This window comes from Ochotona princeps, chromosome 10 (assembly GCF_030435755.1).
Source record: "Ochotona princeps isolate mOchPri1 chromosome 10, mOchPri1.hap1, whole genome shotgun sequence".
In the NCBI taxonomy this organism is placed as follows: domain Eukaryota; kingdom Metazoa; phylum Chordata; class Mammalia; order Lagomorpha; family Ochotonidae; genus Ochotona; species Ochotona princeps.
In genome coordinates this window covers 67,573,754-67,587,240 of record NC_080841.1, presented here as the reverse complement: position 1 = coordinate 67,587,240, position 13,487 = coordinate 67,573,754, and the positions used below count along the sequence as shown (strand labels likewise).

The 13,487-nt window shown below is 41.4% G+C and overlaps 1 protein-coding gene and 1 pseudogene across 1 annotated transcript in view; one reads left to right on the top strand and one right to left on the bottom strand.

The window, feature by feature from the left end:
* NUP133 (nucleoporin 133) overlaps window positions 1–12,196 on the top strand; it is a 59,414-nt gene extending 47,218 nt beyond the window's left edge. Inside the window, exons 22-26 of the mRNA XM_058669558.1 lie at window positions 1,141–1,259; window positions 2,310–2,390; window positions 3,000–3,064; window positions 4,906–4,994; window positions 12,042–12,196. Coding sequence (XP_058525541.1) covers window positions 1,141–1,259; window positions 2,310–2,390; window positions 3,000–3,064; window positions 4,906–4,994; window positions 12,042–12,178 — 491 coding nt within the window. The 3' untranslated portion in view covers window positions 12,179–12,196. The remainder of the gene's footprint in view (window positions 1–1,140; window positions 1,260–2,309; window positions 2,391–2,999; window positions 3,065–4,905; window positions 4,995–12,041) is intronic.
* LOC105942019 (large ribosomal subunit protein eL29-like) lies at window positions 5,069–9,075 on the bottom strand (annotated as a pseudogene).
* Window positions 12,197–13,487: the final 1,291 nt, after the last annotated feature.

Here is a 13,487-nt window from a genome sequence, read left to right as displayed (position 1 = left end):
AACCAAAGGCAGTGCAAGACTCTTGACTGGGTCCTAGATCGCCCCCGAATTACCAAGGGAACTATGATGAGTATTTGGGGATAACTGGGAAAATTTTATTGTGTTTTATGACTAGGTTGATGTTGTATTTTGGTAGGTTTAGTAATGTGTTGTGGTTGAATGTCCTTGTTTTTAAGAAATTCATTTATTTATTTAAAAATAAACCATTTTAAAATGAAGTGTTACAATTCTGCAACCTAAAGGGCAAAAGGTGTGTAGTGTGTGTGTGTGTGTGTGTGTGTGTGTAGATATGTAGTGAAGTAAATATAAATGTGGATATTTGGCTGCATGTTACAAAGAGTTTAGCCTCTGAGGTCAGTGTTCAGATTTAACTGCTGCCATTTTTGTTGTTGTGAGGGAATGGGTGTAACAGAAAGAATCTGGAAAAACAGGGTTTCAGATATTTTCTCCAGAACTTAAATGCCTTTGTGGCCTTGTGATTTGCTATCACGAGCCTGGATTTTTTTTGTCTGTAAAATGGATATCTAAAAGAATTGAAAATACAGTGTAATCCTTGAAAAAAAATGGCTTTTATATATCAAGGACTCAGTAAATCAGATATCTGCATTTCCCTTTTATTATTAAAATCATTTTTATTGATTGAGAGTCTTTATTTAAGCTGTTTACTTTTTTTTTGTTAGTAGTGCCTTACGGGCTACTGCTAATGGAAATGGCCTGCGGCCTGCAGAAGTTACAGCAAACAAAAGCTCCAGTGGAAGGAACCCTAACTAGTTGGTGAATCTAGTGCATATTGTAGGGTTTAATTTAATGAGAATAGCATTACTGAATTAAATAAAATTACTGAGACATCCCACAGCTGGGAGATTTACCCTTTCCACATTAACCACATGTTCTATAACTTCTTCAGTAGAATCTGTATCCTTTCCTTTACCCACTTTGGTTAATGGCATAGTTCATATGATTTAGAACAAATAATGAACATGTTAATATAATCAGTCAGTGATGAGTAGAACAACAGTGATCAATGACTAGAATGAGATTAGCTGTAGAGGTGGTTTTATTTTTTATTCAGATTTGTTTTCTGATAATATAAAAACAGAAGTTAAATCTTTTATTCCCTTCTCTCATCTTAAATACTAGAAATGGCTGAACAGGAGCGCTTTCTACTGCACCAGGAGACCCTACCTGAGCAGCTGCTGGCAGAGAAACAGCTGAGTCTCAGTGCCATGCCCGTGCTGTCTGCACCGCAACTCATAGGCGTAAGTGCTCTTCAGATCCTAGCAGAATGTGGCAGTGTTTGTTGTCCTGTGTAGTATAGTTCCTGGGAGTCATCTTTCAACTCTACACTCCTGAAAGCTTTCCCCTAGGAAAAGGTGTTGGAAGCTGCTTGGGATCAGGAAGCAAATTGCAGGAAGCAGTGGGACACCTCTGCCTCGCCACCTAGTCCTAAATGTGTTCATCTGTGTGATCAAGGGAAATTTTGTTTTCAATTATAAAGCATATATATATATATATATACCATTAAATCTATTTCCTCAGGAAAGTATTTTTCAGGCTCTGTGTAACAAAAATGTTGAAAGAAAGTGGGTTTGCATGGCCTGTAAGTGCTGTGCTTACTTTCGTCTGCAGTGTAACATTCCTGCGGGCGTACTTAGGGTATGGGCTGCAGCTTCGCATAGATTTGGTGTGGTGCACGTGTAACCTTCACACAACCACTTAGAAGGTGTTTCAAATGCAGAAGTGATATAGAATCATCTAGAATTGCTCTACTTACGTAGAAAGAAAGCAAACAATTGAAAGCTTAAATATTTCAGATTTTATTGGTAACAGGTTTACTACACTAAGCTCACAACAGCTTATGCTGATGAAGCACATTTAATTTAGTGAGGTAAGATACTTTGGGTTATAAGTCACTATTATTTTCTGCATCACTAAGAGAGGGAAAAAGTAGTGTCAGTTTTACTCTGAAAGACCATCAGTTTTAATGTCATATTCCAGTTTCAGAGATTGGAGAGAATTCCCAATTTCAGAGATCTTGGAGAAAAAAAGGATGTTCACAAACAGTGAACTAAAGGACTGGCTTTTTTTTTTTTTTTCTTTACTGTGTTTTTATTTTTCCTGAAAGAAATAAACAGATCTCCCATCTAAAGACATTTTATTGAGATACAGATGAGGTATAGTTTCCAAATGTAGCACTATGCTGTACTATAAAAATACCTGCAGTTTATTTAAGAGACATGGCTTCGTCATGAACTTCTCCAGCGTTAGTTATTTGATTGTTTAAACTGCTTTATTTTTGTTTGTTGTAGCTGTATATCTGTGAAGAAAACAGAAGAGCTAATGAATACGATTTCAAGAAAGCTTTGGACTTGCTGGAATACATTGATGAGGTAAGGAGCATTGTGTGACAGGATCTCAGGCAGGTGATGCGCAAAGGGCCACAGTCAGTGCCATTTATCTCTAGTCCGTCTGCCCTGAGGACCAGTGACCCTTTAGAGACAACAGAAAAGCTCTGGAGAGCTGCTGCTTCCTCATAATGCCCACATGACTTTTTCTGTGCCCAAATATTGCTTTTTTAAGTTCTGATGTATTTTTTCCTGTTTCATTTATAATCATTGGCTTTGAATCTGATGTGTTGCATTCTTCTTTAGGTTAGTCTTCATAGCATAGAACCTGAGAGAAGGTGCTTCTCAGCTTTCAAAAGCCTGCTGTGAATATTCTGTAGGACAGCTGCTTTGAACTGGCCATGCAATTGCAAATATTTTAATAGTTTGTAGAAATATAATGTGTGGATTTTAAAACTGAACTCTTATCACAGATCTGAAACTGATTCATGCAGATGCTGGCAGTTTAGCTTATAAGTAATGTCATCGTAAAGAGAAATTTTTGATTTGTGAGTAAAAGAGTAATTTGTGTGATCAGAAGTTCATGTAACTAAAATTTAATCATGCCTGTGTTATTTAGAGTTGAAATTTTTTCCGTTTCTTTTTGCTATAAAGGAGGAAGATGTAAATATAAACGATCTGAAGCTGGAGATCCTTTGCAAAGCCCTTCAGAGAGATAAGTAAGTTCTCTCAGCGTGGACCTGTGGCACAGCTTCAGCAAGAGGTGCCTCTTAAAGAAGATCAGATATTTTAAATGGTTTTATAAGCTCCTAGTTGTATTGCAACATACATTATGAAATTTCACATGGTTCTCTTAGTAATTAAAAAACATGTTTTCATAGTTAAAGAAGTAACTTAGACTTGGAACCACTGGTGTAATATTGAGTCATAATTTTTTAACTTTAAAAGTTGGACTGTCAGATTGCACAGAAATGCACATGTTCCCTTTTTTTTTTAAGATTTTTTTTTTAATTGGAAAGTCAGATATACAGAGAGGAAGATCTTCTGTCCAGTGATTCACTCCACAAGTGGCCATAAAGGCTGGAGCTGAACTGAGCCGAAGCTCGGAGATGGGAGCTTCTTCTGGGTCTCCCACACAGGTGCAGAATCCCAAGGCTTTGGGCCGTCCTCAACTGTTTTCTCAGGCCACAAGCAGGGAGCTGGATGGGAAGTGGGGCTGTCAGGATTAGAATCAGCACCCATATGGAGTCTTGGTGCATTCAAGGCCAGGACTTTAGCTGTTAGACTACCGTGCTGGGCCCACATGTTCCTTTTTTCACAGATGTCAGATACTTTCTTTCTAAACAAAAGGTTATTATATCATTTAAGGGCCATTGCATTCTTTTTCTAAGTTGTCAAGTCTCAGCTACTTTGTTAGACTCATTTCCCCTCTGCAGAGGAGGATTTCCATCTAGGGGAATGATTGTGTTAAGATTCGGTGGCAGAGACACTAAGAATAATCAGTTGTAGGAATGGATTCTTTCCAGGAAAAGAATTTTAAAGAAAAAGCTAAAAGCAGCCTCCTCCTCGCCACCCCACCCCCTGACGTACTTTCCTCTTTGCTGTGATGGTGAGAATTTGGGGAGGAGCTGTTTTTACTAAAGCATTTCTTTCTTCCTTCCTCTGGTCACTCCCAGACAGTTTAAAAAAAAAAAAAAAAAAGTTTTTTAATTTGATCACAGAGGTCCTCTTTCACAGATCTGTGTGCCTGCTTGATTCCTTCTTGTTTGTTCAGGAAAATGTTACCCTTTGCCTACAAATTCCCTGTCCTGGCTTCTTGCTTAAAATTCAGGAAGGTGGGCCCGGTGTGTTAGCATAGCAGTTAAAGTCCTGGCCTTGAATGCACCGGGATCCCATATGGGCGCCAGTTCTAATCCTGAAGGCCCTGTGTCCCATCCAGCTCCCTTCTTATGGCCTGGGAAAGCAGTCGAGGACGACCCAGGCCGTTGCGGTCACTTGGGGAGGGGGAGTGTACCATAGAACAGAAGATCTTCCTGTCTGTCTCTCCTGCTCTCTGTGTATCTGCCTTTCCAATAAAAATGATTAAGTCTTGAAAAACAAATCAAGAAGGTGTATAGTGGGATATTTACATAGATTCGGTAGTGGTTTTGCACATTGGTCTTTCAGTAGCAAATAGGACAATGTAGATGAATTAAAGCTGCTCTTTTTTTGCTAGACAATAGCTTACATTTTACCTTTATTTGAAGTGAAATATTTCGCATCACGTTCTAACCATTGCCTGTGCTGTACAGAATAACACTTGAGAACCCATGCTAGATTTGTCATGTACAAAGACCTCACTGTTTTGGCTGGTCATGTATTTCAGCTATGTCAGTGATCTTGTGTCTGTTGTAAAAACTCTAAGTGTCTGCAGCATTCGCAGCCAACTTTAGACTAATGATTTTAATCAGATTCACAGAATTAACTCTGTCCTCCCAGCCACTGAAGCAAAACCATAAAGTCATTTATTTCAACCATGGCAGTGATTTGATTTTTACCTCATGGTGATTTTGTGTTCTAGCTGGTCCAGTTCCGATGGTAAAGATGATCCAATTGAAGTATCTAAAGAAAGTATTTTTGTGAAAATTTTACAGAAGCTTCTAAAAGATGGTAAGTGGTTTGTTACTGGAAATTACAGTGACGCTTTTCTTTCTTTTTTTTTTTTTTTTTGAGCTGTCTCCAGCTTATTTGTACAAACAGCATAGGAGGACAGCAGCCCAGGGGTCACACCAGTCCTTCTGTCCCTGCAGTGGCCAGCAGAGGCTGTCACTACTGAGCCTACGTGGGGGGCTGGGCATCTTTGGGAGGAGGCTGAGCTGGAGCGGCTGCTGCAGTGCTGCGGATGCAGCCTGGGCTGGGGCTTTGGGCTTGGTCTGGGCCATGGCCTTGCCCTTGACCTGAGCCTTGGCCTTTGCCTGGACCAGCCTGACACCGTTGGCCATGCAGGCGTGAGCACGCTTCCCCAGCTTGGGGTGGGCAATGTAGGCAAGTCGATCGAGCTTGCGGCTGACTCCCTTGGGGATGGTGGGCTTCACGTCCTTAGGTTTGACGATGGCCTTGATGGCCTCGGCACGTGCACTCATGCATGGCCTTGACATTGTTGGCCTGCATAATCTTCAGGCCCTTCTTGTTGTGCTTCTTGGCAAAGCACATGTTCCTCAGGAGCTTGGGGTCCACCCCTTGAAGAGATTCGTATCTTTGTGATCGGGGCTTCTTGATGCCATTTCTGTGCCACTTTTGGGACTCGTTGTGTGTGGTGTGGTTCTTGGACTTGGCCGTGTCTGCACTGAAACCTGCGGCTGCCAAAGCCTCCAGGACCGGAAAAGGGACACTTTTCTTTTTAAAATTCCTACAGTAGAAGGGATTTGCTAAGACTTGAAATGACGAAGAGATTTAAGATTAAACAGTCAGAGATGTGTTTGTAACAGAGGAATCCCTTTTCTGCCTCTGCACATGTAGAAGGGGGGTCTTTCTCCCGCTGGTTCCCTGGGTGACTGAACAGGCAGATTGCCTTGCTGAGTCAGGATGGGTAAGGAATGTCACCCAGGACACCCGGGACAGACATTGTTAGAATACAGAGAATCTACTGATTGAAGTAATCCTGTACTTTAATGATTATTTTTCCCGTGAACTCTAACGAAGCTAGAACATTTGAAATAGGATGTAAAATATTTTTATATTTTCCTTACCTGTTCACATCATTCTTATCCTAAGATCAAGTTACAAAATATGTTTAAAATCTATTTTAAATATTAAGACCCTGAAGTATAATTTAGAATTAAGCAGGGGATTTATTTGATCCTAAGGCAGTAATCAAAATTCCATCTGGTGATAAAGATACAGGTAGGTGAAGAGACTTTTACAGACAAGTGCCTGTCCCTGGGGCAGAGGCTTGGCTGGTGGTTAAGATGCACCTGTCAAGTGGTGGAAGGCCTGGGTTTGTTTCCTGTCCCAGCTTCCTACCATTGCAGACCCTGGGAAGCAACTGCTGGTGACTCAGTTACTTAGGTCCCTGCCACCCATGTGGCAGACCTGGGTTGAGTCCCTGGCTTCTTTGGCTTAACCCTGACTGATAGCTTCCTGTCTCTTAAGAAGTAATTTTTTTTTTGAGTAAATAGACTCCTTGTTCTCAAGACAGATAGGAATTTGGAAAGACTTCCTTTGATTTCCTTGGATGTTAATGGGAGCTTAAAATATGGAGAAAGGTAGACAAGTGATGAGTTTGGTTTTATGTAAAATAACATTCATGTTTGTTATAGAATTATTAGACCAAATTATTTTATTCCAAAATTCAGACAGTGTGCAGAATAGGCTAACCTTAAGTTTGCTCATCTTTCATGAGTATGCGGAATCTCAGTGTCAGTCCCTTTGTCTGTCTTCCTGAGATAGGGAGGTGAACGAGAGGTAGAGTGCCCGAGAGCCCGAGCAAGCATGCTCAACTACTTCCCTGCGCTGAGGCTGACACCAGGACCCAGGAAGTCAGTCCAGCTTTGCTAAGTGGCAGGAACCTGTCCTAGCCGCTCCCCAGAGTCTGTAGTAGTACAGAGCTGGGATCAGGAACTGGAGATGGCTGTCAGACCAGGCACTCTTATACTGATGTGGGCACTTTTTTTGTTTAAGTTCATTTTTTTTGTTTGTTTCTTTGTTTGTTTTTAAGATTTATTTCTTTTTATTGGAAAGTCAAATATAAAGAGAGGAGGAGAGACAGATGGGAAATCTTCTGTCCACTGATTCACTCCCCAAGTGTCCATAACGGCCAGAGCTGAGCTGATCTGAAGCCAGGAGCTTGGTGCCTTCTCCAAGTCTCCCATGCAGGTGCAGGGTCCCAAGGGTTTGGGCTGTCCTCCACTGCTTTCCCAGGCCACAGGCAGGGAGCTGGATGGCAAGCGGGGCCGTCAGGACACGAACCCATGAACCAACGCAAATGAAATCCCAGCATGTGCAAGGCAATGACTTTAGCCACTAGGCTACAACACTGGGCCTGTGATACGGGCATCTTAATGAGCATGTAAGCACAATGGCTGGCCCAGCAACACAGTGCTTGATATCAATCGAAAGAAACATAGTGAAAAAAGTGATTATAATTTCAGTAATCCTTCAAAGTGAATGTGAATTTTACTCATAATTTTGACAGTTATATGCATCTGAACATGTTCTGTACATTTTCTATACATATATCTGCAAGACATAATATTTAATCTTCATGAAGTATATACCAAGCCAGGTGCCTGGCATAGCATAGCAGTCAGTTGTGTGGCAAACATTTGTTCTTGAGGATACAGAATTATTTACACATCCACAGCACCCTTCTGCTGACCAGCTTCTGCTCCCAGCTCGGCCCTGACTTCACCAGGTTAGGTGAGGAGGACTCAGAAATTTGGTGCAACTGACCACACCAAGCAGTGTTCTGACATGAGCACAAGCACTTGATGCTCTTCTCCAGAAGCTCTCGGAGCCAGGCCGCCTGGACCTGCTGTCCCTGCTTTTCTGATAGTTAGCCTCCTTTAGAAAAAAAATATGTGTGTGTGTGTGTGTGTGTTTACTTATTTTTATTTGAAAGGCAGATTTTACAGAGAGAGGAGAGAAAGGTCTTCCTTTCACTGGTTCACTCTCCAAAGGGCCACAACGGCTGGAGCTTACCCAGCCCGAAGCCAGGAGCCAAAAGCTTCCTCCGAGTCTTCCATACATGTGTAGGGTCCCAAGGCCTTGGGCCGTCCTCGACTGCTTTCCCAGGTCACAGGCAGGGAGCTGGATGGGAAGTGGAGCAGCCGGGACCTGAAGCAACCACCCGTATCAGATGCCTGTACTTGAAGGCACAAGATTGGCATGCTATTCCAGCCTGCCAGCCCCAGCCTCCTATTTCATACCTGATCGAATGTAAATGTAATTCTACAACTGATTGTAACTTGCTCACAGTTGATCCGTACTTTGATTTATGAAAAAGGGGTTCTTGTTCATCCACAGTATCAGGGTATTTCATGAGCACTTCTGCTTTCTAGCTGGGTATGTAACAGCAAAGATAAACATTTTCACTGTCAAAAAATAAATATCTGGATGTTTTGTCAAGTTAAGCCATCACTTGGAGATGTCTGCACCCGAATTCAATCCTGCTTTGTGACAATACCCATTGGGAAGCAGCAGATGATGGCTCCAGTACTTGGGTCCTTACCACCTATGTGGGAGACCCTGACGAAATTCTGAGCTCCTGGCTGGCCCGGCCTGGCCCTGACTTTTGTGTGATTTTGGAGTGTGAGTCAGCAGATGGAAACTGTCTATTCTTCATCCCTTTTTGTCTGTCTCACTCAGCTTTTCAAATAGATAAATCTTAAAAAATAGAAATGTATAGTTAAGGAAATAAATAAATGTAGCAAAAAGAATAATCTTTCTTGAAAATACTTGAAATTTAGAATAAAAATATGTTATACAACACTTTGCTCTTTCTTCACTGTCCGACAGTGGTGGACTTGGTGCACAAAGCCACTATTCATACATGTGGACTACTGACTCATGCTCCGTAGCCAAAGTTTATTAGCAGCATCAGACTTTAAAGACTGAGGGTTGCATGGGCATAAGCAGGGAGGGTTTGAGGAATCTACAAATCACCAGCACGTCTGCCTTGATCTGTTATGTAAATCTGAGGATTGGGGAGTTCCTGACCTGTGCGTTTCCGTATCAGCCACTCCTGGAACATTCTGACAGGATTGTGGCAGCCATGGCTCCACACTGGAAGGCTTCCCAATGTCCTCTGTTAAACACTCAGCTTCCTACAGATCTAATCAATTGTCCTGCACCTCTTTCTGTTTTTAGAATCTTAAATCACTGGATATGGTTAACCTGTCTGAATCGATTGTTCTCCAGTTGAGCCAGATGAATTATTAGAAAACAGTTGGACCCAAATCTGATGCTTTTCATGAAGTGAATTCTTGTAAAAGTACTATAGAAGTGAATTGTGTCTAATTAAGTAGCTGGCACTGGTACTTCTAATGACCTTACAGTTTTTGCTACTCTTAATAGGTAACTAACAGATGAGAAACAGAAATGAAAAGTCACAATTTGACAAAAGGATTTTTGAAATTTTAACCAAAGAACAAAAAAAAAGTATTAGATACTGTTTAATAAATGAAGAAAGTATGTGAATAATGCATATTGTAACAATAGGCCAAAGATTACTTTGGAAGCTTTTACTAGATCACATGTACAATGTGTTAAAGACGAAATCTGAACAGAGAGCTTTGTGTTAGATTTCACAGGCCTTGACAGCCCTGCAGTTACTTTAGTCTGTGAGAGGAGTGTGTCCTGCGCATAGTTAAGTCACCTGCACAGTTTGTTTCTCCAGGACACGTTGTACCTGTTTAGAATAAAATGTCCACGTTCTTACGTGGAGTTTAATATGTTTTTCTAATTTAACTAGCATTAGTAGTTTGGAGTTGAATTAGTACCTCTGAGCCTACCAAGATCCCCTGGCTTATTCCCTTGCACTGTGCTAACCTGCCAAGCCCTTTGCAAGCATCTGCATTTCAAACCCTTTTCTAAAGGAAGGCATGCTCTTTAAGGTTAAAGTCTTTTTTTTTTAAAAGATTTATTTATTTTTATTATAAAGTCAGATATACAGAGAGGAGGAGAGACAGGGAGGAAGATCTTACGTCCGATGATTCACTCCCCAAGTGAGCTACAACGGCCGGTGCCCACCAATCCGAAGCAGGGAACCAGGAACCTCTTCCAGGTCTCCCATGCAGGTGCAGGGTCCCAAGGCATTGGGCCGTCCTCGACTGCTTTCCCAGGCCACAAGCAGGGAGCCGGATGGGAAGTGGAGCAGCTGGGATTAGAACCGGCACCCATATGGGATCCCGGTGTGTTCAAGGCGAGGACTTTAGCCGCTAGGCCACGCCGCCGGGCCCAAGGTTAAAGTCTATTTTACAGAGAAAATCTGAAATTATGTTAATTTTAAAAAGTGATATGGAAATATTTTTGATTTAGCCTTATAGTGTTTATCAACCTCAATTTTTAAATGTATATTTCTTTGTTTTCGTATACTTGTGGGCTCTAAGATTCTTTTTTTTTTTTTTTTAATTGGAAAGGCAGATTTACAAAGAGAAGAAGAGACAGAGTACGATCTTCCATTTGCTGGTTCGGTATGGCTGGAGCTGAGCTGATCCCAAGCCAGGAATTTCTAGGTGTTGCATGGAGGTGCAGGATCCCAATACTTTGGGCTGCTTTCCTAAGAGGAAACAGGGAGCTGGATGGGAAGTGGAACAGCCAGGACACAGACTATGACCATATGAGATGCCTGTGCTTGTAGGCAGAGGATTAGCCAGTTGAGCCCGTTTTCTCTTGAAAGGCAGAGTTACAAGGTGGATAGAGGTGGGAAGCAGGGAGAGGGAGAGAATGCAGATTATCCATCCTGTGGTTCACTCCCCAAATGCTCACAACAGTCAGGGCTTCCAAATACTTGAGCCATCCTTTGCTGGCTTTCCTAGGCTCTTTAGCAGGGAGCTGGATCAGAAGCAGAGCAGTCAGGACCTGATGTGACACTCCAACATGAGAGTGAGTTGAAGTGGAAATTGTGCGCTAAAGCACCTGCCCTCATCAACCCAGATTTGTATTATATAAATTGTATAACAAGTACCCCCAAAATACCCTTAGTGATTGAAAGATTTTTAAGATTTATTTTTTTTTATTGGAAAGTCAGATATACAGAGAAGAGGAGAGCCAGAGAGAAAGCTCTTCTATCCGCTAATTCACTCCCCAAGTGGCCCCAACAGCTGGAACTGAGCCAATCCAAAGCCTGGAGCTTCCTCCGGGTGTCCCACACAGGTGCAGGGTCCCAAGGTGTTGTGCCATCCTTGCCTGCTTTCCCAGGCCACAAGCAGGGAGCTGATGGGAAGTGGGGCCACCGGGATTAGAATTGGCACCCATATGGTATCTCTGGGATCCCTCGTGTGCAAGGTGAGGACTTTAGTCACTAGGCTACCACGTGCTAAGCCCAGATTTTTTTTAAATAGAATCTGATTTTGAGAACCTTGAAGTAATGTAATCAATTATAAAATACTGCTGCATTAGTGATTTGAAAATTCTTCCAATTTCCTTCATTTGTCAAGTGGGAAATCTATGTATACTTTTTGTTCTGAACATATCTCAGCTTCCATTTGATCAGAGTTCAATAACTTTCCAGCTCGGAATATGACTTAAAGAAGAAAGGCTGCTTTTGCCAATCTAATTTTAAACTGTAGTACATTCTGGGATCCTATAGCCAGTTTTCATCACAGTATTTTACTAGATAATTTCCCAAAAGGGGGACCATGTAACTATTTGAAAAACTCACTGTCAAGTGATAATTAGTTTTAAACTTACCAATCGAAGATGTGTCTTAAGCTGTGAGAAAACCAAAATCTTTCTGATCTCATTAGAGACTTTAAATAGAGTGGCTATTTTGACCACTAGGGGGAGGGAAAGCCCTCAAGTAGTCTTTGAAGAATGTCATATTGTTAGAACTAGAAGTATGTTTGACAGATGGAAGGAATTTAGTAGGGAGCATTTCTCAAGAGCAAAGTGACATTATAATTTAAATAGAAGCACAGGTGTTTTTGTCATCAATCATCTTAACTCATCTGAGAGTTATACAAAAATAAAAACTGACTTTCTTCTTTTTGTTGCTAGGCATTCAGCTGCGTGAATACTTACCGGAGGTGAAGGATCTCCTGCAGGCAGACCAGCTCGGAAGCCTCAAGTCCAATCCTTACTTTGAGTTTGTTTTGAAAGCTAATTATGAATATTACGTGCAGGGACAAGTATAGTTTTGGGTTTTTTTGTTTTTGTTTTTAAGACTGGTAACACAGAAGTTCAGGTGTTAAGCAAGTAGATGTTTTTACTACTTTAGAAAATGTATGCCTGGAATTTTTTTGTGCTTTATTTGAGAGCTTAATATAAAAAAATTTATAACTACAGTTTTTGGTTTCAATTACATAATTTCTTTCCTCCTTTTTCATCTGAGATTTATCTATTGTTGTCTCTGTAGTTCCCCCCTTTTTTTTCATCTCACTTGGTCCAGAGGCTCCTTATGTTTACATGTGACTTCTAGGTCTCAGTTTTCTCTGGTTCGTTAGATCATCTCAATGGCTGTGACTCTGCATCTAATACACTGAAGAGAAACTGGGATGCCTGGTGTCTGTCTTGTTTAAGGCGAACGGGAAGTATTAGTAAGATAAATCTCAAATATTGCCAACTGAAAATAAAGCAGAGTAGACCGGAATTCATCTGAATTTGATACCCTATTAATTAATTGGGAATAGCTTAGACTTTTCTACGAAAGTAATGAGTGGGAAAAGTAATGAATGGGAAAAGTAGTTTGTATATAAGCTCTCATTGACAGTAAGTTCCTAATATTAATGTTAGTTGTAATCTTTCAATGTGGGGATTATCAGGCTCACATATGGGCAGAACGTTTCTCAGTGAGTTCCAGCTTCAACAGTCTGCCGCCTTGTCAAGAAGCATCCACGATGTCAAAAACCATTACGGTTTTACCTAATATGGTTCCTGAGGTGATTCAGCCTCCAAGCTTTCTTGTCCTGACCGATGTCACCACCCTGTTTATCTGGCTTAAATAAAGATCAGGGACTGGACGAGGAGTCACTGGCAAATCTGTGTTTTGGCTCAGTTGATTGCTCACTACCGGATTGCTGCAACAGCTGAAAAGGTCAGAAGTTAAACATGGTGGACAGAGTCCAGCATTGCTGCCTTTCCCCTACAGGCTATACTCAGCTGAGTGGAGCTAATGAGCTGTTTATGGTAATCCAAGGGAAGAAATTAGCAGCCTGGCATTTTCCTGTTTGCAGGTTAGGACAGCAAGCATCAGGGTTCAGGTTAGGAGTATATTAAAAGGCACTAAAAAGGGTATTTAAGGAAGGACATCTCGTCAGGCGACCAATAGGAAACTGCCAAAGCTACCACCATGTACTTGTGTTCAAAGACAAAGCTTTGGTTTTACATAGACCCTAACTATAGATATTCACTTTGATACTTGATGACCGTAGGAGGTAATAATGTGCTTTGGGGACACAGACTCCTGCCACTTTCCTGTTGCCACAGAAGTACTTTGGCATTATT